A 27185-nucleotide genomic window follows, 5' to 3' on the forward strand; every position below is an offset into this window, starting at 1 on the left:
TCTTGCTCCGCCCCTCCAGTAAATACATAATTTCTAAGGATTTTGTCACGTACAAGTCAGGGTTCCTTAAATAAGCCCATGGAGAGTACTTGATCCAGATTTAAGGTAGGCAGAGGGTCAGGAAAGGTATTTCAAGAGATGTCCAAATGAGATTAAGAAAATAAAGAATTAGGGGAGATGAGAAAGTATGTCTAGCTAAAAGTATGTATGTCAAACACCAGTGAGAAAGAACACTCATGGTCTCAAAGACAGTTTGTGACAAGAATTTTGAGTTTATGGGGGAAATAGTTATTCAAGGCTAAAGAGGGAGGTGGGAGTAAGATCATAAATGGTTTTGTGTACAATATCGGGGAGTTTAAATATCATGCTGAAAAGGATGGAAATGTATTAGAAATTTTAGGCAGAAAATGGACATGATCAGACATTTATTTTGGAGAGTCAGAGAGGGCAGGAGTGAAGGTGCACAGATTTAGGAGCCCAAAGCAGCAATCTCTGAAAAAGAGGATGCATTTCTATCCCCAGGCAACCGAGTCTGAGAGAAATTAACTAATGTAACCTACTACCTAGTGGAAACACCAGTCTACAATATGCACTCTGCATGAGACAGGAAGAAGTATGTATGAGGACTACAATCAGGGACTTCAAAGAGTCCAAGTCCAAGCATACTGGGATATGAAAACTTGAGATTAGCGAACACCAGGCAAAAAAATTACCATTATATTCAGTGAAGTCCTGGTTTAAAAGACCAAGAGGCAGGTGGAATCTGCACCCTGAAGAATTTCAAGTGTTCCCACATTCATACATTGTCCTTCAGAGACTCTAAGATGTTCTTCCCACTGATAAAACTTTTTAAATACCTAAGGTTTACTAGAGACTTCTGGGAAGGGATTTTGCCCAGGCGATTTAAACACAAAGTCCTCTGAATCTGAGAATAGTATTACCTGACCTTAGATTTCCATGGGATTTGAGGGCTATCAGTGGATGTTTTGCTTTCCTAAAACAGAATTCTTTTTGGGTTTTTGGGTGTGTCTGTAGCTGGCATACCTTCCTTCATCTCTTGTCTCAGATGGCATCCAAGGAACATGCAAGCTTTATCCATGACATCACTGATCTTAAAGTTTCTCCTCCAGCACTGCTTCCAGATGTCCAGATCCCAAGATGCCATCCATCTTCTTCTGAAAGAAAACATTTCACCGTACATTTTCCCCAAGAGCATGGGATTAATTATTTCCATACACACAGTTGTTAATTATGTTTCCAAACTACTGCTGTGATATGGCAGCTAGCAGAATTAGTCTCTGGGCATGGTGTCCCCCCCCCCTTTTTTTTTGAATAAGAGATTTTCTTTGATGCAGCAATTTTGGCAAGTACTTTCTCGCTCTTTCTCTCCCATCAGTTTGTTTGACTTATCTGTGCCTTGCCCATCAGACTTCCTCTTTCTAATGAAATAACAGGTTTCTAAATACCCTCCTTTTATGACAGTCTCCACAAATTGGCCCCATATCCTCCTCAAATTTAACCTGTAAGATAGGCTGATTGTTAAATGGTTGCATGTCAGTTTCACTCCCACAAATCATCTATACAATGGATGTTTGGAGATTTTGATATGAAAAATGTCCTTGTAGAAATCAGCTGTAAGAGGAAACCTTCTCTGCTGCAAGCCTAGAGTGGGAGCCCGGGAGAAGTTGCACAGTAATTTATCTCATTGCATCCCTTGGCTGTTAACAATTCTACAGATACTGCATTCAGAACTTCTTTTATCAGTTGTTCATAACTTTCAGAGAATGTTCTACTCTCCCTACCTTATTCACATCAATCAATAAACAATATACTAGCTGGAGATAAGCCAAGATGTGTCATTGAGATAAGGAGGCCTAAAGAGCTGATAGATGTTGGAGCAGAGATACTGAGTGTCACCAGTAGCCAGAACAGCTTGGGTTCTGATGAACAACCTTCAGCCGCGCCATCAAGAGGACATAATCTAACCATTCAAACACATCAAGTATTGTGCGAGTGCAGACCACTGCCAGGCATCAAGATTGTATGTGTTTCTGCATGTGCATGTGTAGGTGAATGAGTATGTAGCCTACTGTAATATATATATGAGTAAATTTGGTGCCCCAACCTTGCATATTTCCCCAATGTTCAATATCTTCATGTAAGTATGTGCTCCTTTTATCCAGTAAAATGTACTTCCTTGTAAAGGCATTGACAGGAATGATTGTGTCATTAAATCTGTTCCATCAAGAAGACTATCCCTCATTCTCAAACCATGTTTTTTTATCTATTAGCACAATTTTTAAGTGTCCTCTTTTAAATCTTGCAAGCTAGGTGATTTTGCTTTAGTGAACAAAGGCCTAGGCCCAAGATCTGTGCTGTAGGTTGGTTCCAACTTACGTTACGGACAATGAGGCCCATGTACATAATCAGGTGATAAGAGAAGTGGCTCAGCCTTCCTTATCAGAGGGACGAGATTATCCCCGAATAAGGGGTGGCCCTTTCCTCCCTGTGTCATCTGCATTTTTTTTTTAATTGTATAAAGTCAAGTTTTGCGGAGCATCTATATACTTTTCTTTACCTTCTCTCCAGGCAGATCCTCCCTGAGGCCAAGCTTACCTTCCGGCCTCATGATACTTTCTATGTCTAGCCAATCTTTAAAAAATACCTTCCAACATTTTGCTTCTGCAGTATCTATACCCCATTTGAGATTTTGTCTTTAATCTTGGGTTGCTACTTTCTATTTTAGAAAATACCATATACACTCAGTAAAGGAACTGAAGGTAGAAGGTGTTATGAGGTAGTGACTTAGACATATCTATCCCTCACGTGCCTGACTGAGTTAATCTCTGAGTGTGCTCAGTAAATGCTTATACATTCACAGTGAGACTGTATAGCATAATGGGTGGAAACCTTACTCTGGAGCTAGATGCTTACATTAAATCTGGGTTTGGCCACTTTGTATGTGTGATTTTGGGCTGGTCACTTAACCTCTTTGTGCTTCAGTTTATTAATCTGTAAAATGATATTACTAATAGCTGCCTCAGAATTATTGGCTTACAAGAGTTAATATATATAAAGCTGTTAGAACAAATCCTAGCATATACTAAGGGCTGATGATATTTACTTATTAATATGATCTGTGAATTAGTAAAAAAATCAAAATTACAGTCTACTTATGGTTACTACATAACACACAGAGATTTAGTTTAATGCCCCAGACAATTCTGTTTAGAGATGTTCTTACTCCCTTCCTTCTCTCCCTTCCTTCCCTATTCTGTTTGCTTCCTCATTTTCCTCTTTTCCCTTTCTTCCTTTGTTCCAACTGCTATCTTTAAAATTAGGAACAATGGCACATACATTAGGCAGTGTAATAATATGTGAATATTAAGTGCCCATTTAAAAACTTAATGAGTTAAGTAATGAGTAAATCATCCTAAAATACGAAATAAAATTCTGTTTCTGTCCACTCTGTCACCATGTATTAACAACTTATTGTGCAGAAGGCACTAGAGGAAGATGAAGGATTCTAAGTCTGCTGTGGATACCCCAGTCTGGTAAAGAAAACATACAAGTAAAGCAGCAATAACACTGAGCAGTTAGTTCAGGGATGGTATTACATCCAGCGTGCTTCTGAAGGACAGAGCGTGTCACCCAGCCCAGCCCGCTGAGGGCAGAGGGGACCCTCTTTCTTCTCAAGATTGACCTACAACCTATTTACTTTTTGGCCCCTCAGTTTGTGGTGTCAGTGGCTCATTGGTGAACTAGAACGTGTAGACACAGTAACCTCTTGTATATAATTTTGTTTATAGTCTTAGAAATGTTCTGGAAAACAGAGATACCAACATTTAGGAAGGCTTGCATTCATATGTTCTTTATTTAGTGTTATTTGGGAATACATTTTTATTTTCAAAATGATTCATGGAGGTGAGCAATTACTTCCTATGGTATGCGAGTCCTATCTGTACATTTAATTGTTCACAAATAAGATTATTTCTTGCTTGAGAGATTGGAGCCTTAGCTTAGAGCTGAAGTGTTGGGACACACCACTCACTGTAGGTCAGTTACAAATGAGATAATGCATCCAGTTGCAACAGTGCATCACCATCAGAAGCTCGGTCTGTATTAAGTTGCAACGAAATAGGGCTGGCAGATGATTCCCATGCTCTGTACTAAGGCCTGCTTGATCCCTTTTGCCAATGCAACATTTGAGGAAATGCATGTAATGGTTTTGTCTTCGGTCGTGGGATCCTTGCCTGAATCTAGGAATTGTAGGCTTCCATGCAGGAAATGGAAAAGTAAAGTGACCAAAGGCAATTCTCCGTTTAGGACCTTTAAGAAATGGTACCTCGTATTTCAAAAAAAGGTCAAATAAACTTTTTATTTGTGTGTTAGGTAGCTTTACTTCTTGGCCAATCTGTGCCTACTGCTTTTTTTTTTTTTTTTTTTTTTTTTAAGTGTGTGTGTGTTTTGGAGGATTGTGTGATTAGCTTTGCTTTCTCTATCCTTGCACAACTCTGGGGGTGTACCATTTTCCTGGGTGTCCAGACTACTCAGTCAGAACCCCAGCCTGAGAGATCGATCAGCTGGGTAGGTCTGGCTGCATGGATTTGAAGGTGGTAAAAGCAAACTGGCCATCTGTCTGGGGCTGGTGTAGACACATAACAGAGATGATCCTGGATAATATTCAGATTGATGTTTTACCCCAAGGGTGATAGGAGGGGTTTTGTTTTGCATGTTTTTCAACAGACCTGGTTTAAAAATTCATGGATGCACCTGGTTGTTTGTTCCTATCCTCTGTTTTTCAGATATTCTGGTACAGCTAAAAACCTCTTCAGCAAGAGACTAAATTGGAAAAGGGTTGTATTCAGAGCTTAGAAGAAAATCTGTGCAGTTTTCATGAAAATCACCTAAGCATAGTGCTGTAAACTGAAAAGATGGGGTGTTTTTCAGGTCAAGATTCCCAAGAGTTAGCAGCATCATGCAGTTTACTTTTCAATCAGTCTTAGAGTAAAACATCCTTTAGCCAAATGTTATATTTGAAAAATGGAAATTTGGGTTGGATCCTATTGCCTATGAATTCCAAAATGTGCAGAGGTGTTTGATGCACTAGATGCAGACAAAAAGGGCCAGAACAAAATGGCACTGTTTTTCCCAGTAGGTAATCTTACTGAATCTCTTAGAGAGAAGGTGATATATCAGTGAGAAAAGTGGTTATCAAATCAAATCAAAAAAAAAAAGGTGCTATCTCTTCTATGTAAGATTTATTCTTGGTTCAAAGTGAAAATTCTGGTTCAACTGTGGATGAGCCAAATTAAATTCAGTTAGGATCCAGCGAACTCTGTTTCAGATCAATTATCACATCAATTAATCAGTGAAAGTTTCTGTTCCCCATGCTTCTTTGTCTTTCTGTCTCTTGCTCCCTCCTTTACCCCAGGAACAGTGAAGAAAAAGATTTAGCCTCAAGGCTGAGCTTTAATAAACAGAGTGACCTTTACATTTTAGCTCAAAGAAGTAAATATAATCTTATACGTATCATTGGCAACTGAGCCTGGGTGGGATGGGACTTACGGGTAGAAGGCAGCACTAGAATTTACCTTCAGGGAGAAAACAAATTTGATAAAGGAACTGGTGAGAAATGCTGTATGTCAAGAAGATATACATCTTCTTAAAAATTTGTGATCTTAGATTTAGAAGGTTACTGAACTTTCCACAGTTTAAAGCTTCCATTTAGCACAAACTTCTTTTGGCTGCTTTTGGTACCATAGGTTTACCTTGATTTCAGAAAATCTGAACTGCCAACATGTAAATTAAGCAATTCTTCACTTAACACAAAGAAGCAGCACAGGCTTCTTGGAAATAACAGGCAATCCTTATACATTCTCCTAACTAATGGCAGAATTTAAGACTCCAATGCCAGAGTTTAGTACCAGAAAAAGATGGATTAAAGATGAAGAATGGTATTTTTGGAAAAGGTAATGCCGTTTATAGGTAGAGAGGATTTGATTCACTAGAATTTGATATGCCCATAATCTCACTAGAATGTACCTTTCACCCTAGAAAAATTATATAATGTTTGAACCAAAAGAGATACTAGAAACTATCTTTCTGTTCCAACCCAGCAGTTTAAAAGGATGTATTTGGGCTCAGAGAAGTTAAGGGACTTTCCCAGTGCCCCAGAACTAGACAGTGGCAGAAATAGAACCCAGTTTCCCATCCAAGTGTACGCTGCCTTTCCCCATGTCCTCTCCTGCAGGTCCCCTACCTTCACAGAACATCCCGATTGGGAACAGCGGACCTCTTTCCTAGTCCCGTAGTTGTAGTAACTTTTTTTTTAACTTCCTCATGTTGGATAACTCAGGTACATGTAGCGAACATCTTTTCCCCACAAATTCCAAAGATAACAGAAAAGTCCATTATTCTAAGGACTCAGAATAGATGCAGATATAGTCATCTCTCCAGACAAGAAAGATCATCAAAACCACGACTTCCTCCCACATCTGTAGCCAGCAACAACATCACCTGATCTGTTGCTCAGTGTTCCCATTCTGATTTTCTTATTCTCACAGATAAATTTGAAAGTAGTGAGGGTGATCTAAAGCCACAGAAGCTAGAGGGAGTTGTAAGAGGGAACTGACAACTGTCATGTGTCTTCTCTGAGCCAGCAATGTAGATGGTAGACCAGTACTTCCCAAGGTGCATTCACAGAGCCCTGCTTCTGAGAAGCTCCATGAACAAAAATGCATTCTGTCTTCTAATACGTTTGGCAGATGTTACACATGATTTCCCTTGTTTTGCTTCAGAATGTGCTCTCTAGAGACTTTAGTAAACCAAAGGAATCTTTTTTTTTCTTTAAGCTAGTTTTCCTCAGATTTATATAACAATTTTTTTTTTAAGTATTAAAACAATTTTGCTAAGAAAATGCTGTGCTCATTGCTCTGGCCTCATTTAATCATCATAAACACTTACTCTGTGAAGAGTAAGTAAATTTTTAGCCCTATTTCATAGCCATGGAAATAAAGGATCAGACATAAGAAGTGGTTTCCCAAGGTCACATGACTAATAAGAAACCCAACTGGGATCCCAAGTGAAGCCTGTGTTCATAGTACCTACAGGAGTCTCAATTTGAATACCTATTGGTTTGAACAGTTAATTGTAGATGAGTTAAGTGACAAGGGACTTTTTGAGCACAGGCACTTTATTTCAAGAAAGAAAAAATGAGAGAGAGCATATGAACTGGGGGAAGTGAGGAATATCCTCAGTATCTAATGTGCTCCCTGTCCTCTCAATCTGTTGTTGTCCCATTTTGAACAGCAACAAAGATGCAGTACTTCTCTTTTATTTTAGCTCTGAGTTTATGCTGTCTTTTTTTTTTTTTTTCCTTATATTAATGACAAGTACCAACAGAAAGCGACAAAGGATGATGTGGACTGTGGTAAACTGGAAAACATGACCTCTATCAGGGATGGCAGCTCTCAAGCTCTTGTTGATTATGACCATTTGGGAATAGGGTCTCTGTAAGTCTGCATGTTATTGGAAAATTTAAGGTTTTCTACACCAAACAGAACTTGGGTGCTGGTCAGAGTCGACTTTGGACCAGGGGGTTTTAACCTCTGCATTTTACTGTGCTACTGGCCAAGGAAAAAAGTCTCTCACTGAAATGATTCTTTTTATCCTGATGGTTTCCTTTGTGGCAATTCCACATTCTGTGGGCTTGAGGAATTTGTTGAACACTGAAAAGGCACATGTGCTCATTTACATTGGCAAGTGTTAAATTGGGGAGACATACGTTTATTCTCCCCTCCTGTTAGATCCTTGAAGAGTGTTGGTTATCAGACTTAGCTGTAATTTCCCAAGTGGTGTGCTTCTAAAAAATCCTTTTTAGAATCTCCAGTACTTATAAATTTAGCTGGAAATAACTATAAAGTATGATTAGAATCCCAGTGGATTAGAATCCTTGTGGAAATGCTTAAACGACCAACTTTAGGGATACTTTTATCTGGTCTAGGATTGTCTGGGTATGTTCCTGACAAACTTTTCTTCGATGAACCATTGCAAGAACCTCTTAAGTGAGTTCCTTGACTCTGTATTTTCTTCTCTTTAATCCGACCTCTTTATTACCTCCAAGGTGAACATCCTAAACGAGCTATGGTCTTTCCATTTCCTGTATTTTCCTGTGTTGAACCTGAGTGGATGGCTCAGAATAAAAAGGTTCTCTTGCCATTTAAGTCAAAATCCCTTTCCACGGCTAGTCAAGCTCTTTGAACTTGACTGTGGACTGCTTTAGGTATCCTCTGCTGCACTGAGGAACTTGCTCTTACCTGAACATGTAGTACCTGTTCACATTTCTCTGTCCTTGTTTGCGGACTCCTCTGCCATGAAATCCTCCCTGTCCCTTCTGTGACATACTGGCATGACCTTCAAAACCCCTTTAGTGTCAAGTGTTCTGTAGCTCCTTCCCTCATTCCAAGAACTGGAACACAAGTGCTCCTCTGTGTTCTCACATTACTTTGTATGTACCAGTATCAATGCACTTGCACTCTTCCCATGGAATTTTGTCTGTCACTTCTGTATCAGAGCTGGCTGTAGAAGAATTCAGTTTTGTAAGGCATTCAGTGTCTCATTCATCATTTACTCTCTAGTCTTAAGCACAATAGCTATCACTTGGTACCTGAAACTACCTAAATAAGTTGGAGAGAAAAAAAAGAAGGAGAAGGAGAAGAAATAGGAATGAATGGTTGAATGGAAAACATCTGGCCACCCTACAAGGAGTGACAATTTTCCCTCAAAACAAACAAACAAACAAACAAACTCTATATTCCAAGAGTCGTATTTTTCTATTCTCGAAATGCCTGTAAAGGGATTGTAAGAATTTTAATTATTGAGAGTATTTTTATTGAAATAGCCTGTAAATAAGACAGATCATGCTGTTCCATTTAATGCCTCACGTATGACTTGAATGTAAGTTGTATCAAAGAGGAAAAATTGTTTAATTTACGTTATCTCGTATGTTTGAGACGAAGTTGGTTAATACTCAACACAAACTCATGCTCACTGCTTAGGAGATCTGCTTATCCTGTAGTATGAAGTTGAGAATTCAGCCCTGAGAGCTAGGTCCTTAGGTGTGAGCCATAGAAATGCCAAAAATGCTCTGAAATTATCTTGACATCATCATACCCCACCCTGCCTAATTTCACTCCCTTGAGGTTTGCTTCAGTTTCCAGTTGGAATATCTTAATTCACATTTGTAAAGTGCTGTATCATGCATAAATGAAAACATCATGGATGTATAAAATCTTCTTAAATAGTAGTTTACCCAATTTGAATTTCTTTGTGAGTGAACTATTTTTTAACATCTTACAATTTGCAGTAAATGGGTGGCAAGAAAGGTTTGCCTGCGAATTGATGGCATAGTGAAAAATGGAGAAATAACATTTTTCTGCAGCTTCTTTATTCAGGGAACACAATTACGGAAATGTTGTGCAGTGCTGAGTTTCTAATCTCTTAGGAACTTGTCTTCAAACTTGAAATACTCACTTGAGGTCACCTATGTGTATGTGTATATAATATATGCAGAATAATACTACATTGCTTTTTCCAGAAACTTAGATAAGGACAGGAAACATGTATAAACGTGCATAAAAACACATTAGGCACTGTTATAAATAAGCAATGAGGTCGGAATGGCAATTTATACAAATCAATAAGAAAAAGAGACACAATCATGATTTAAAATGGAGAAGAAATATGAACTGGCAGTCTACCAAATGAGGATCTTCAAATGACTAAACACAAATGACAAAAGGAAGAAAGGGAGGAAGGGAAAATTCACTATCATTAGTAATGTGTATTGATGCAAAATATGCCTTTTTCCCCCAGTCAGCTTAGAAAACATTATAAAAAGAGAGAAAAAAAACCTCATGTTGGTGTTAGGTACTTCCCAGGCTCTGCCAAGGAACTATGAATTAGTACTCTCTTTTTCAGAAAGACATTTGGTAATATGAATCAAAGGGGTTTACAGAATTCACGTTCCTTGATCCATAAATTCTACTTTGAGGAAATTACTTGAAGGATTAATAACTGATGGACAGAAATATTAGTATGCATTGGTCATAAGATTATATTAGTGAAATTTGGACACCTTCTAATAAGGGATTAATTACATAGTGGCGTATCCATACAATCAAATTCTATGTAGCCGATAAAATGTAATAACACAGGAGAATATTTAATATCCTGGAAAATGTTTGCAGCATAGTTTTAAAATGAGGAAAGCAGGTTAAATAAACAAAGTATCACACGGTACTCTCTCACTATATAAATCTCTTTTCACTCTCTCCCTCTCTCCTCTCTTTCCCTTTCTTCCCCTCCCCCAATTATATGTTTCTGTATATCTATATTTGCATAGAAACAAAGATTGGGAAAGCAAACAGCAAGACACGAGTGATAATTATCTCTGCCTAGTGATGGTTGAATGATTTTTCTTTTCCCTAAGCACTTTTTGGAGCATTTTTCAAAGTTTACGGTAATGAATACATGTAATTCTTGCTCATATTTGAAGAGAAATACTAAATTTTAAAGCAAGATGAATAATTAAAAACCAAAATTATCGTATCATTGGCACATTCGTATTTAGCAAAAGCTAGAAGCCTGCGGAGTAGCTTAAACACCTGGACTCCTATCACTAGGGGTGCTCTTTGTCTTCATCCTTTTATTCTGAATTGAAGGAATTAGGTCCAATACCAGCTGTTTGTGAATTGAGGAAGGACCAGGGTTGAGGGGGCCTCCGGTAGCAAGACTGAGCTGCAGCCCGACAGTTAATGTGTAGCCTTTGGAGGAAAAGACCATGATTGGTGAGGATACTAAAGAAGAACCGGTCATTCTCATAACACCCAAACCTAAGTCAAGAGTATCTAAGAACTGCGAAGTAGCCAGTCACTGTTTCACAGGTGAGGCTTCACTTCATGATCCACATGTTTGAATATGGTTTCTAGAAAAACATAACTTTTTTTTTTTTAAGATGTATCTTTTTATGGGGGGGGCAGAGGGAGAGGAAGAATCTCAAGCAGACTCCCCGCTGAGTGTGGAACCCGATGTGGGGCTCTATCCCAGGACCCTGAGATCATGACCTGAGCTGAAATCAAGAGTCTGATGCTTAGCCGACTGCACCACCCAGGCGCCCCAAATTGGTTTTAAGACAGGTTTTACTTTGGACATGTGTCCCTAATTTAATAAAATCCTTCATTGGGAGAATTATGTAGACTGAAGGTGGAAGAGAGGTTTCTATTAAATTAGCAGGAGTCTGTCTGACAGTGGAAAGGCTGCAGGGGTGGGATAAGAAGAATGATCTGACCTCAGAGAACTATTTCATGTTCAGTGGAGAGCTTAGCACACTTCAGTAGTTCCAGAAAGTGTTACTATATCATAGTAACATGAATTAATTGAGATATATTTTCATGTCCCTGGGGTCAGAGAAAGGTCAATAATACCTGGTATATTCTTTTAAGGAAAATGTGGGTCTATCTGAGTTTGAAGATTTTTTTTCTTTCATTAAATGTAATCACTGTTTCTTATTTGTTTTGTTTGTTTTTAATTTGCCCAGTTACCTACTTTTGTAATAATTTTTCTGAGGATTTCAGATAAAGAAATGACTTCAAATAAAGGATGACTTCTAATTTACTGCCCAAACCATACATTTTTGAGTGTCAGGAATAATATTTATGATGATACAACATGACTAAACCAGGACTGTCCCAGACAAACTCTGACATATGTTCACCCTATCTAGGATTCATTCAGAGAAAGCCAAATTGTGAGCTGTCATATGCTCAAAGCAGCTCCTAAATCAACATCAGCCAACTTTGTAAATGATTCTATCTTTATCGGTGGATTCGACTCATCATATATATGAATCTCAGTCTACAAATGCTTTTGTACAGTCACAAAATAGAATGGCACTTTTATGATTGGATTGTATGAAAGCACCTTGATTAAGAATCAGTCTAATTGTTAAGGGTTGCTAACTTCTGAGCAGTTGTGATGACAAGACTCATAAATGATATTAGTTCAGATACATAAAAGATCATGTTGTTTGCAGAGTTACAAAATTTTTGTTCTTTTTGAATGCTTTTTTAAAAAAAAGATTTTATTTATTTGAGAGAGAGGGAGCAAGTTCATGAGTGGATGGTGGGGGGCAGAGGGAGAGGGAGAAGCTGACTCCCCTCTGAGTAGGGAGCCTAACACTGGGCTAGATCCCCGGACTCTGAGATCATGACCTGAGCCAAAGGCAGATGTTTAACTGACTGAGCCACCCAGGCAACCCCCAACACTTTTTTTTTTAAGAACCCTTTTGTTCCTTTTGAATAGGGGTGCTATGAAATACCACCAAAGTCAAGAGAGCTGATTTTTTGTGGTTATTTTCTTAAAGCGTGGATTCCCTGTTGGTAGTAACTTGGAGCAGATGAGGGTTTTATAGGGTTGGCATAGTATCAGTAGGAATTGAGTTATACAGCAGGATGCATATAAAATAAAAAAACATAAAATAAAAATTTTGGTTGGTTTTATATGGGCCTGCGCCATGATAAAAATTTCTGTATGTTTCTGGGACACATTTACCATACAACCATTCGCCCTCAGACCCAAATTGCCTTTTGTTTTTTTATTGGCCCAAGGTTACCTAAAAGTCAGTTGTTTGGTTTTTTGTTTTTTTTTAAGACCCAAGGGAACAGTAAGTATTCTGCTTTCAATAGGTTATATTGTAATTGATATCAGTGCTTTTGTTGTGAACATAAAGAGACAAGGACTATTTGTTCTTAAGAAACCCATTTTTTAAAAAGTATCAGATCCTTAATTAAATGATGGGATTATAGTAGATATAGGCTCCCTTAATAATGACTTAATTATACACACTTTCATGGACATTAAACACATTTATCCTTCTGTAATTTAATCTGGGTATTTTATGCACCCTAAAAATCCACAGCCTGGAATTTCTTGACCTTGGGTCTCTTGATGTCTCTGTGACTGACTAACAATAAAAATCACTTGGTCTTCAATAAATATTCACCTTGAATTGATATCAGATTAGAAATGTACAGCCTTCAAAAATTTTAAGGTAGCTGGAACCCAGTGAAAAATCTGACAACTTCAAGTCATGAAGTCATATCTCTGTCAGATATGCTATGATCACAAGACCTTGCTATTCATACTGAATATAATAATAATAACAAACTTTTTATCATATCCTCTTCCTTTTAATTTTAAGTGAAATAGTACAGAAAATCGTTGTCATCATGTATCTCCAAGATGGCTGCCACCAATTCTTGCCACCCTTTTGTATGCACGTGTATGTGTTCTTCCTCCCTTAAGAGGTAGAGTCTATTTTTCCCTTCCCTTTACACCTAGCCCAGAATTGGTGACTTGTTTACCCAATCAAATGTGACAAAATGGATGTCCTGGGACCTCTGAAGCCAGGTCATAAGAAGCATTGCAGCTTCCATGTGAGTCTCTTGAAATACTTGCTCTTAAGACACTCACACTTTGAGGAAGCCAGCCACGAATGACGAAATCCAAGAATCATAAAAACACAATGCTTTGTGAATTTCAAACCACATGGAGAGAATGCCCTTCTATGAAGAAAGAGAGAGAGAGGCTCAGGCCAGATACATCAGTGAAGAAGCCGTCTTGGAAGTTGAACCTCCGGTTCCAGCCCCACAGTTGACATCACGTGGACTTGAAACTAACTGCCTAGCTGGGCTCTTCCCAAATTCCTGACCCACAAAACCATGAGCAAAATAAATAGTTGGCTTAAACCACTGTTCTGAGGTAGTTTGTTACACAGCAATATGTAAGTGGGACAGAGGTCCTTTTCTCTTTAATATATTGTAACAGTTCCGCTGTTTATGAGATGCATATTTTGAGATGCAATTAGCCCAAGATATAGAACTGCCTAGAAACCGTAATCATGAAAAAAAAAATCGTCTTCTTAAAACACCGCACTACTGCATCACCTGCTCTGACTTGCTCTGACCGAAGGAAAGGAGGAAAGTATAGAGGAAAAGCAGCAGATGATGTAATTACACTCAGGGGCATGTCAATTAAGCACACTCACCCTTTTCTGCCTCTCGAAAACAACTTGAAATGATCAGTGTCTGTCTTTAAATAATTGAAGGACTAAGAAAAAATTTGACATGAAGCAGATCTCCTTGTTAACAGGAGGCACTTCTTCCTGGATGTTCCCGTTCAGTGCCATCTTCCTGGGAGCTTTGTGGTGGAGCTGCAGAGACTATTCTCACTTCACTAATCTGCAAATCCTGTTTGAGAGAAACCCCCGGTGGTCTCCACAGTCTTCTCAGGAAAGCTTTAATAGCCAAATGCATTAGCAAGGTCTTTTGTGGCTGAGACTTCATTAATCTTCCCCGATCCACCCTGGTATAGTTGCCCATTTTCCATGAAGCATTAATATAAGTAAGTAAAACTAAAACATACTTGTCAGGATGATGGTACAAGTAAAGCAAGGAATGAAGACTGGATACATTCTGTCCACTAATTTTTAGAATAGATTCATTCCTATGGGCTCTTCTTTTCATTCTCTTGACTTTCAACTTGACATTTATTCAAACTCTAAAATCAAATGCACAACTTAGAGATTTAACCAAAAATGGTGTGTCCCTCACCTAAATCAGTGTTAAAATATACCGATAGCTTCTCTTTCTTGCTCTCTCTTCCTCCCCACCTCTTCTCCTTTATCATTTCTGGTGGAATAAAGAGATTTCTTATCATTAAATGAACATCATTTCTTGTAAAGTTTCCCATGAGCAAAGAAGATGAATGTCCGCCTCTCCAAGCATTGCCGCTCCTTCTGATAGCAGCTAACATTTTAAAATGATGTAACCTTTTGGCATTTATAGATCTTAGGGGATTTAAGAGAGAAGTTACTCTGGGACTTGTAATGCCCATGCAAGTGTGTTCTGATTGAGTTTGAGCAGAGGCTATGGGATAATGCTGGGATTTTTAAGGAAGCTCAAATATTCTCAAGGTATCTAATCAGTCTCCATAGTGGCTGCAAGAATAAAAATGTTTCTCAAATTTGTCCATCATTCTCTTCCTCTAAAATGACATTTTTTAAAAACCAGATGATACAGTGCTGAGCATTAATGAATATTCCATATTCCCTACTATCCCCTTAGTATGACAATAGCTATTTCTCTGGCAAAGTGACTTTTTTAGATGCCAGTTAGTCATATGATCTGTTTCCTAGAAAACCAGTTACACTGGGATGACTCTTACTGGTTTTAGTATACATATCTTGGAGAATTGCTATTATTACGTCAGAGCTTTTTGCTCATTTCTGTCATATTTTTGTAACCCATACTTATGATAAAGCATAAAACCAGGCTTCCGGAGGAGAGGTGCTAGAGGGATGAGGAAAAGAAGGCCAGGGCCATTGTGAAAAATCTGAGTGTGAAGCAGGTCTGGGTATTTTGATTTCATAGATTTATATTTAAAGGCAAAAATGTTTTAGAGCCAAAAAACTCTTTATTTCTTTAGGAATATCTTACCAGTCATTTCGTTATTGAGAGTCTCCATTACCTAGCTCCTAATTCCTTACTGCCAACCTGCTTTTCCCATCTAGGCAATATTTTTATGAGATATTTGCAGTACAGTCTCTCTCAGCCTGTCTCTCCCCATCCCTCCCTCCCCTTCCTCTCTCTTGAACTCAACTATCACATTTTTGCAAAACATATAGTACTAAATATGCCATTTTTTGGAAGTAATAATAGTAACATTAACACAAAACTTAGCATTGCTTTCACATAGATGATCTTATGTAATCAACACATAAACCCATGCAGTGTATGTGTAGATAGCTTTAGCACTGACTAGCTGTGTGACCTTGAACTAATTGCCTCGTTTCTCTAAGCCTTATTTCCTCATCTACCAAATGGACATAATATCTACCTGAAGTCTTTTTAAGCAATTTAATGAAGTAGTATTTTAAAGTTTTAGTAGAATGTTTGGTACACAACAGATGCTCAATAAATGTAAACATTTTTATAGTATCACTACTCTCAACAAGAAAACAGGCTCATGAAAAGATTAAGTGAGCTATGAGCTCTTCAAAGTGGTATAACTGATATATAGCAGAGATGAAACTCAAATCCATCTTTGGAGTCAGGCCCTGTGTTATTTCTTGTGATTATAGTATATATTTATAGTTTGTTTTTCCTTCTTCTCCTGACATGAATGACCTTCACTAAACATGCACTCTTTCTTTGTGTTCTCTGAAGAAGTACACACATTCACGGCAACATTGACTAGGGTCAGGTTTAGGATTTGGTCATGGCTCTTCTTGTGGAAAATAGGTCTGTAGTTTGAGATCCCCATGCTCAGGCCTGCAGATCAAACCTCCCATATCCATGAGCATGTTTCCTTTGTGAGAGGGGTCAGTTTCACCCTCAGTAATGGAAGCAAGGACTTACCATGAAATGCTATTTTTTAGTTTGAGATTCTCCAAGTTGAGTCAAAGGAGAGGATTATATTCAGTAGTTCCAAGAGAAATAAGAAACCTTGTTTTTGTGGGAGTGGGGGGCAGAGAGAGAGGGAGAGAGAGAATCTTAAGCAGGTTCTGTGCTCAGCGCTCAGTCCCACAACCCTGAGATCATGACCTGAGCCAAAACCAAGAGTTGGACGCTTGACTGACTGAGGCACCCAGGCACCCTAAGAAATCTTTTTAAAGCTTTCTTTATTGAATTGTCTTCCAAGGAGTGTAACCCATACACTCTAATTGCTGGTGAACCTCAATCTTTTTCTGTGTACTCTATAGGGTTGGGCAAAAGGAGTATAGCTTATTGTTATGTAATAATTAAGAGGCAGAGTTTTCTGACAGGGCTAGTAAGAGACATGTGAAGGACTGGAACTGTAATATATACTTCTTGAAAATTCTTTTTCTTCCCTAAAAAGTCAAAGCCTTTGGGTCAGCATTAAGGAAAAAAAAAAAAAAGTTTAAAAGTAAGCTCACACAATGAACTCTTTAGAATACAATGCCAAAGTTTCCCTGCAATTTCATTGAATCAGCTTTCAGGTCATGAGGATGGTCTGTTGCCCAGACGTTCTCATGGTTTCTTGGTATTGAATGACCCGATTTTGTGTTAATGAACATGGATTGTGCATTAGATGAGCTTCACTGAGTTTGGCAGAGAGGCGGGGGGAGGGTGGGAGTGGGATTTAGGACAAGTGATTGCATACTGAGTCCACCTTTCTACAGAGTCTATCAGTGTATACTTATTCGAAGTTTTTTTTTTTTTTTTTTTTTTCCTATTTAATCACTTGCCAGTCCTTTTCTTGCTATTGTTTGTACTTCAGTGATTTTCTTTTCTTGGGTCATTCTAGGATCCTGTATAACTTTCCCTAATACTGTCCTCCAAATAGTAGCCAATTGATAAGCACTTATTGCTCTCACCTTCTGCTCATCTGGGAAGGGTAAATGCTCAGCCTCACATTGGGAATAAGCAGGTTTTCCACCTACATTGATCAGCAAATTATTTACTTGCTCTCATTCAATTTTACTTAATTTGTTTTTGATATTGAAGCAAGAGGTTTGCAAATAGCCTCTTACAGTGTTTATAGATAGATTCTTGTTTAAATATAGTGGTTAGATAACTGGAGTGCCCCGTTGCTACTACTGATATTTTCCTTTGCCATTGTCATTCTCATTATGGAAAGTATTTGTTACACACCTATGATACAGGCATCTAGACTTGAGTTAAGCCTTAAGCAAAGCAAGAGAGATATCACCAGCATATTACCTCTTTGTGATTACAGTCCATGAATGACAGGTGGTAGACAAATGAGCAAACAAGTAATGAACAACACATAAGATAAATACTCTGTGATTTAGGACCAAAGGAATGGTAGGGAAAGGTATGTTCCTGGAGGTGGTGAAGCTGCCCCTTATTAACTCCCGCCACGTCTAAAGAGGTAAATGGCAGAATTCCAAGAACAGCACACTAGGAAAAGAATCTGGAAAACTAAATAGTAGCAGTATTCCTTAGGCAGGAATGTCCTCAGTAGGCACCTGGAGGGATCAGAAAGAAAGCTGCCAGGCAACCTTTTGTAGAATCACATCATGTAGCCGTATGTTGAATCTGGAGCAAGTCAAAGAGAGTAAAGATGCATTTAATTTCTGATGACACTGTGTTGTCAGAAGGACTAATATCAAGAAAAGGGAGAAGTGACATATTTTAAATCTATAAATTGCATTTCATGTTCATTCGTCACCTCTAGGAAAAGCAAATAAAGTTTCTTTCTTCTCCCAAAGTGGATGATGAATGATTGCTTAGGGTTGGGTGGCGGGAGCCTGTGTTGCCATTATTGACTTTCTGTGGAAAACAGTTCATCTGGAAGGCATAAGTAAGCTGGTTCTAATCACTCATGGCTGATCTGAACAGAGAATAATTACTTTCCTGTTGAAGACACACTCTTCCCCTTGTCTCAACCCTCCTTTGCCTCCAAGTACAGCAGCAGTGATTTGTTCCAGAGGACTCAGACTCAGTGTCACAGGGGTCCATGGACTGCTTTCAGCCAAAGTCAGGTATGAAGAGGACTCACTCCCTCACTTACTGATTTGTTCATTCATTTGTTTATTTACGAAGATGGACGGACCTACTGTGGACCACGCTTTATGCCAAAGACCCCTCTTCTTAGAGAGCTCACTTGAGGAATTGTGCAAAGTTTAGATTCATGCCTTTTACAGAGTCCTCCTGAAATTCTCTCCTGATCATATTCTAGAATGCAGAGGATTAAACATGCAAAGCCAGAAGGGGACAGAGAGCCAGGGTAAACTGGCAAAACCAGGGATCATTGAGCATGTCTAAGAAATGTAATCTGTTATTTTTTGAGGAGTATTCCCTAACTTGAAGGTACTATTTTGATAGTATTTCGCAGGAGAACATCTTCTTGAGAAGGTAGGACTTTATAAATGACATCATTTACGTCTAAAGGTTGGATCACATTTATTTTTATGTTGTTTCTTTTGCTCAGATAGGTTACACAGTTTCTGTTTAGATCTTGCTTAAATTCTTTATTGTTAACTTATTTACTTTTAATAATCTTCAAAAGGACACACTAGGGGAAATAAATAAAATCTTTAAAAAAGAAAGAATGGCATGCTCTATCGACTGAGCCAGCCAGGTGCCCCAAGGGGTGCCTGGGTGGCTCAGTCGTTGAGCGTCTGCCTTCGGCTCAGGTCATGATCCCAGGGTCCTGGGATCGAGCCCCGCATCGGGCTCCCTGCTCAGCGGGAAGCCTGCTTCTCCCTCTCCCACTCCCCCTGCTTGTGTTCCCTCTCTCACTGTGTCTCTCTGTGTCAAATAAATAAATAAAATCTTTAAAAAAAAAAAAAAAAGGACACAACAGGGGTGCCTGGGTGGCTCAGGCATTAAGTGTCTGCCTTCGGTTCAGCTCATGATCCCGGGGTCCTGGGATTGAGTCCCGCATCGGGCTCCCTGCTCGGCGGGAAGCCTGTTTCTCCCTCTCCCACTCCCCCTGCTTGTGTTCCCTCTCTCGCTGTGTCTCTCTCTGTCAAATAAATAAATAAAATCTTAAAAAAAAAAAAGACACAACAAACCTAATTTATTTAGGAATAAATTACTAAAGAATTTGAATTTAAAGACTGAAATAATAAAATTCCATTTATTCAAAGAATTTAAGTACTTATTGCCAATCAACCACTGCAGTGATTGTAACCTAATTATGTCAAAGGCTGTGATTAAGAAATTGAAATACATTGTACACAATGGTACATACTCGTGTGTACATGCGTTTGTGTGTTTATGGTTCAGTTGAAAATGAACATGGGTCATAACATTAAATGGAAAAAAACCAATACATCCATGATATTATATAGAGATGTGAATAAAGAAGTAGAGGGAAGCACACACATAGTTTGACTTGTTGAAGGAAGAGGGTCACCAGCAATTTATTTTTCTTTTATTTTGAATTCTGCTGGCAGTCCTACAAAGTTTGTGCAATAAAAAATGGCTAAATAAAAATGGATCCAGATTGACCTGTTTGTTTTGTGTGGATTTGAGCAGAGATTTGAGAGAGGAACCACTGGAAGTTTTGTGTAATTCAGACCCATCTATAAACTGACAGGGGGACTTTCCTGACAGCTTCCATCATTTCCAGAATGTCAGATTTTCAGACAGAGGGTTTCAGGTGAAGACTATAGAGGGAAGGTGAGATTTTGGTCTACATATTTTCAGCACTCAGAATAAAAACAAAGGAATCCATGAGTTTTGTTTATTCCATATTAAGTATTCATATGTTTGAAAATATTTGTGTTATTCTACCTTCCCTCGTCTAGTATTATCTGGAAGCAGAAGATCTCATATGTCTGCTGACTTGGAGCACATATGAGTATCAAAAATATTTTACATGACACATGAAAATCAGCTTTATTTGAGGATATTCTGTGGAACTACTGTTTTTATTTTGATGAAATAGTCTGCCAGGAGAAGCAGGTGGTGATATCTGCGCTCATGGGAAGAAAGACATATTTTGGTTAACAGGGAACTAGAAAATCAGAGGAGGGAAAAAATCACCTTGCCTGAGACAATGGATGCTCTATAAAATTGAAATGCTTCGTATTATTATGGAAATGACTTTTTGGCCATAGTGCCAAAAGGTTGTTACATATCTTTGTTAATTGTGGCTGGAGACACAAAGCAATGTGATCATTTGATGACTTGTTATTTGGAAAATGACAGCTTTTATGTGCCAATAAATATGAAATCACCTGGAAGTATTGTTGTGAATTTAGGAGCCATCTGAGCATCCAGACTTAACGCATACACTAGATTTTAATGAAGGGACATGAGTTTGTAGTTAGTAGATTACCTGGTGGTTCTGCTTCAGCTATCTGATGAGCGGACACTGTCTGCTTAGTGAATGCGAGACGGAGAAACCTATGTAACTCTGTCACAATTTTTGGTTGGTAGACAGTGGCTTCACTGGAACATGGAATGAGGCAATTAGTCTCCAGTTTCATGTGTGCTTTTCATCTTGTCCGGAGTGCGGCTGACAGCCAGGATTCCACTCACTCACCTCATCCCGTTCTCCTCTTCATGAAGGGACAGGTTGAAGGAGTGGCAAGGAGCCTTGAATCCATCCTGGGTTACATAAACACAGTTCAGTCTGGTGTGCGCTCTTCATGTGCCATTTGCACTGACAGGACACCGCTTTCAGAGATGACACTAACTATTCTGAGGTTTTAATGTGATTGCCTCCAAATGCTTGAGAAAGCCCAGTGTGTTTGTCTGGCAGGCGGATCTTTTATGACATGGCTCTTTTTTTTTTTTTTTTTTCTTCCTTCTCTCTTCCTTTCCTGGAACTGCTGCATCCTTAGCTGGCAATCTTTAAACCCTGGGCTGCAGCGATTTCTCTTCATGCGGCCACACATTAAGCACATCTTTCATGCTTCTCCGAACCAAACTCAGAAAGTGCCAATTAATAAGTTGATGGGGAAGAAGTCAGTGGGTAACATTAAGGCCACCTGTCTGGAGGCATTAGGTGAGCACTTTGAGTGAGTGAAAGCAGACCTGCGGAGAGTCCGGAATGAGGTACTTTATCACACGTTCCTAGAGGCATAAAATGAGAGAATAAAAAGCAGTTTCCAGGGCAGCTCCTCCATCTTGTTCCTGTTGTGGATGGTTTCCACTGCTCTGGCCATGGTTAACCGTCCTAACAAGAAAGTACAAAGCATCTGAAGCTGTAAATGTGTCCACATGTAAAGCATATTCTTTGGTCAGTAGGCTACAGACTGAGCAGGACGCCTGGCTACTCTTTCCACGGCACTCCCATTTATACCCGCTCAGACTGTTCTGGGCGTCTTTCTACTTCCGTGTGATGACTCTGAAAACTCTTTTCGTTCATTCATTTATTTACTTATTCATTCGCTTGGAAAATATTTATGGAGTCTATAAAATATGCTGGGTTTTACTCTAGCTGCTGGGAATATACCTGTGGGGCGGAAAAAGCAAGAAATATCCAATATCCCTTTTCTCATGGACTTCATGGACTAGTAGGGAGTATGTAGATGATAAGCAAAATAAAAAAGGAAATCATAAAATAGGTTAAAAGGTGACAAAGTCAGCTTTATACAATTTCCAGAGAAGGCTTTAGAAAGCCCAGCCTTTGAGTCAAGACTCAGAAAATCAGACTGAAGGTAGGATGACATATGGGGATAGTGTTAATGTAAGTAAGAGGGCTTATGGTAACAGAGAAAAACCAGTGGAGCCCATCCTATTTCTGTTTCTTTCCACCTTAACCACAACAGATTATGACAAGTCTTGCTCTTTTATTTCTCCAAAATGGAAAGTAGACAAGGTACAATAGGAGAGGACTGAGGTTAGGGGAAGAGTGGGACATATTTTAGATTAAGGAAATAACCTTGGGAAAAAGCAAGGAGCCCCATAGAAGAAACTAAAATGCACTCCTCTGTGTCCTCTTCCTTCCTTCCACCTTGTCTGCCTCTTTTTTTTTTTTTTCTTTTTAAGTAGTTTCATGGCATTGGTCCAGGAGAACAAACCAGCAGAGTCAAGGTCCTTGTTTGACCAAACATTCTTTGCTCCTTTTTCCTCTCTTTCCAAAAATTTAGCTTATTTCTAAGTCTTGTAAAGTTGTAAACTTAACTTTTTGTTGTTTTCTTTCCCCAACAATTCTTGGCTGCAGATTATGTTACTCACAGACCCGGAGATTGAGAGCAGCTTATTGATCAGCTCGGATGAAGGGGCCACCTATCAAAAGTACCGGCTGAACTTTTACATCCAAAGCTTGCTTTTCCACCCCAAGCAAGAGGACTGGATTCTGGCATATAGCCAAGACCAAAAGGTGAGCGTGATTACCTTGTTTGAGACAACAGTGCACGATTTTCCAGGGAACAGGCTGCTAGCTAATTATCTCTACATTTCTTTTCGGTGGTGACTTTTTTTCTGTGCAGTAGCCTGAACTCTGAGCCAGGGGGTCACAGGGCAGCAAGGAGGATTTCTGGGTGCTTGCTTGAGCTGTGTCAACATCTGAAACAGCATGCAAGGGAAAAGCCTGACACTAAGGAAGACATGGTGGAGAAGCAGTTCTTAACCTAAGATACTGCAGGCCATGAGGAGCTCCCAACACCCATGGAATTTGAGACTGCTTTGTGCATGAGGAGATGTGATTCTTTTCTGGATAAAGGGCCCAAGGCTTTTCTCAGAGCCTTATAGGGAAGGACAACCCTGAAAAGGTGAAGAGCACTAACTAAGGATTTGCTAAAACAGTGAGAGAAATGGCCAGAGGAGCAATAATGATGTCCATAGATAGGGGCGCCTGGGTGGCTCAGTTGGTTAAGCGACTGCCTTCGGCTAAGGTCATGATCCTGGAGTCCCGGGATCGAGTCCCATGTCGGACTCCCTGCTCGGTGGGGAGTCTGCTTCTCCCTCTGACCCTCCCCCCTCTCATGCTCTCTCTCTCTCTATCTCATTCTCTCTCTCAAATAAATAAAATCTTATAAAAAAAAAAATAATGTCCATAGATAATATTATTCAGAGTCAAGTAATGTCAGGATTTGTCTGCTCTTGGTGGTTGCGTTGAAGGAGAAGTCTACTTTTTAAGAAAGCATTTAATGAGGTTGTGTGTGCGTGTGTGATATGTATATGTATTTTATGGGATACATATTATGTACTCTATACTACAGATGCACTGTAAAATACCTTTAGCTCCTGCTTTTAAAAAACTTACATTTTCAGGGGGCACCTGGGCGGCTCAGTCATTAAGTGTCTGCCTTCAGCTCAGGTCATGATCCCAGGGTCCTGGATTCGAGCCCCACATCAGGCTCCCTGCTCAATGGAAAGCCTGCTTCTCCCTCTCCCATTCCCCCTGCTTGTGTTCCCTCTCTCTGTCAAAGAAATAAAATCTTTAAGAAAAAAAAAAAACTTACATTTTCAGGTAGAATGTAAGGCTAGAAACAGCAAATATAATTAAATAAAAGATTCACAGGCAAATATCAGACTCTAGCCATAAAAGCCAACTGGGAAATAGGTGCAACCCTGGAATGTTCTTTGTGAAGTGCGTGATTCAGTGAAGTTATCCTGCAAATTATTTTTATAGGCATCTTATGCTAGAAATTACACGTATTTAAAGAAATGTTAGTGAGGAGGGTACTCAAGGGTTTTTTTCTGTTGGGAAAATGTAGGTGTGTGGGGTTCTTCCTGAAGGGAGGGGACTGATGGACGTACGGACATGGGCATTTTGGAGGAAGCAAATTAAAATTAAAATTCTCAGGATTGGAATTTTATTTATGCTGCCCTTACTGCCAAATAAAATGCACATTGAGCCTAAACATAGAAAAGATTTACAATTGGTATTTTTTTCCTCTTAAGCAGCCTGCCTACCCTTTCAGCAGAACGTACAATTCTGTTCCTGGAGTCAAGCCACCGTGCATCTGGTCCAAGATGGTGCAGTTACCAGAGGCGAGGCTGAGCAGCTCAGGACACAGAGTAGTAATTTAATCCCCTGGGCTATTGTATTTTATTTGACGGTTGGTTAATGCTCCCCCTGATGCCAGAGGCATAGCGAGGGCCAGATTTACCTGCCTAAAGGAAAACTATGCATCTCTGGAGTTGTGCTGGAGGAGATGCCCAGAAATGTAACCCTTCATGTCCCAGCACTTCCAACAGTGCCTCCCACAATCAATGTGGCAGAGTGGACAACTGTGGAGGAGTGACGAGAGGACATCTGAGTTGTGGCCCCAACTCAGCCATGGACTTGTGCACAGTACTTGGTGTTGGCTCTCTTTGCCTTAAGATGCATTTGTACGGATCAGTATACTTGCAGGTGCGCGTCCAATGAGATTAAAAAAAAAATACATTAGCCCACATCTGTTTTAGGTGCTCATCATAGTTCAGTGTTGATCTAAAATAACTTTATCAAGGAACACTCAGTCCATGTGGGAAGAGAAGATAAATGCACATGAGTTCACCAGTAGTCTAAGAGACGCCAAAAAGTCAGTGCCTCACTCACACATAAATAGATATCCAGTTGAAGTAGCTGGATGCATTATATGAAATTGGCAGCCCAAAGTTCAGGAGATGGAGATCTTATGAAATGATTTCACCTTGACCTTAAAGGATTTATGTCATATTTCTGTTTGGAGGGTCACACTTCATACTTCACACAAGAGGAATGTCATAAACGATAATATAAAGTTAGAAAAACCGTGTTTACACGGTTGAGAATGTGTCCATTTGGCTGAAACTCAAATTTTATAAAGTTAATTCTGTGTATATTTGTGGAATCTGATCTTGATTGTTTTTCACTGTTTGCTAGGCAGAATGAGTTTTGTTTTCGTAATTAGGAGCCTTGCGAAAATTTTGGTCAGTGGAATGGTGTGTTCAGAGGTATAGATTACAAAGGTTAATCTGGTAGCAATTTTAGGATGAACTGTGGTAATATGAGGTCAAAAGCAAGAAGACCAGTTAAGGTGATATCACCATAGTCCTGGTCTGGACCAAAAAGTACCTCCTGTGACCATGGACCCAATGAATTCTGTCATTGTAGAGCTGGAAGACGCCTTAACAGTCCTTGCTGGTATATAGCTAACAAACCACAGGTCTGAGAAGTCAATGGATTTTCCCAAAGGTAAATACCACTCGTTGGCATCACATGTCAAAGTTCAGTGAATGGAATGAAGGCTTACCTGGAATTTGGTAGGGTTCTCATTCTCGATTGTGATATCTCGAGATCAGCAGATAGGCAGAAACCAGCCTTTCTGCTGCCTTCTCTGTTTTTCCAGGAGAGAATGAAGGTGAAATCATTCTGGAAAAAAATTGTGGATAACCTTCTAATCTGAGTAGGGGATAGAGTGCTCCCTGTCTCAGGCTTGAATCACAGAATAAGGAGTGGGGCGTTTGCTGGGAGGAGAATGGCCTGCAGCCGTCAGATGACCTCCTGGCCGATGCTTTTGGCTGGAAGTCAAGTTGAGAGGGTCTGTGGCCGCTCGGGTGGGCCAGCGATATGGAAATGACAGCTGGCAATCCCCCATGAATCCTGAAGCATTTACCACTGATGAGATGCAGCAGTGAGCACCAAGGAGGGCCCTGAGCTGGTGTCGACAGGCCAGCTACTGTCCTGGCCCAGGAGAAGGGAACTTTCATTCTTCCGTGTAAGCATTGCTCCTCAGATTTTCTGTGACAGCCACTGTTGCTGCTGCGGCAAGGCTCCCAGCTAAGATCCTCGCCTCGGCGCGAGTCCTCACTTTGCTGGATGCTTTTCTGCACCAACGGATGGCAAACAGAATCCTCAGGCAAAAGGCGCTGTCTCTTAGAAAGAATCTTCATGAGGTGGCAACTCCTCAGACTCACCTGTTAACAGAATTCTCCACTCTTCCCTCTTCCCTTGTGTTCCATCCTCACTGTCTTCTCAGGCATCCATTCCCTCTTTTGCATACATGCTCTCCCTCTTTTGCCAACTGTATTTCCCCCTTTATTTCCCGGCCATGGCTTTCTCTCTCCTTCAGTGCAGGAGACTTTTTTTTAAATTTTATTTTACTATGTTATGTTAATCACCATACATTACATCATTAGTTTCTGATGTAGTGTTCCATGATTCATTGTTTGTGCATAACACCCAGTGCTCCATGCAGAACGTGCCCTCTTTAATACCCATCACCAGGCTAACCCATCCCCACCCCCCTCCCCTCTAGAACCCTCAGTTTGTTTATCAGAGTCCTTAGTCTCTCATGGTTCATCTCCCCCTCCGATTTCCACCCCCTTCATTTTTCCCTTCCTCCTATCTTCTTTTTTTTTTTTTTAAACATATAATGTATGATTTGTTTCAGAGGTACAGATCTGTGATTTAACAGTCTTACACAATTCACAGCGCTCACCAAAGCAAATACCCTCCCCAGTGTCTATCACCCAGCCGCCCCATCCCTCCCACCCCCCACTCCAGCAACCCTCAGTTTGTTTCCTGAGATTAAGAATTCCTCATATCAGTGAGGTCATATGATACATGTCTTTCTCTGTTTGACTTATTTCGCTCAGCATAACACCCTCCAGTTCCATCCACGTCGTTGCAAATGGCAAGATCTCATTCCTTTTGATGGCTGCATAATATTCCATTGTGTACAGATACCACATCCTCTATATCCATTC

The 27185-nt window shown here is 39.7% G+C and overlaps 1 protein-coding gene across 1 annotated transcript in view; it reads left to right on the forward strand.

Moving 5' to 3' along the window:
* LOC145722009 (VPS10 domain-containing receptor SorCS1-like) overlaps positions 1 to 27185 on the forward strand; it is a 65480-nt gene that overhangs the window by 25178 nt on the left and 13117 nt on the right. The window contains exon 3 of the mRNA XM_081823070.1: positions 22729 to 22887. Within this exon, the coding sequence (XP_081679196.1) occupies positions 22729 to 22887 (159 nt within the window). The remainder of the gene's footprint in view (positions 1 to 22728; positions 22888 to 27185) is intronic.

The sequence above is a fragment of the Leptonychotes weddellii genome, chromosome 6, assembly GCF_054177405.1.
Source record: "Leptonychotes weddellii isolate Sample4059 chromosome 6, ASM5417740v2, whole genome shotgun sequence".
NCBI lineage: Eukaryota > Metazoa > Chordata > Mammalia > Carnivora > Phocidae > Leptonychotes > Leptonychotes weddellii.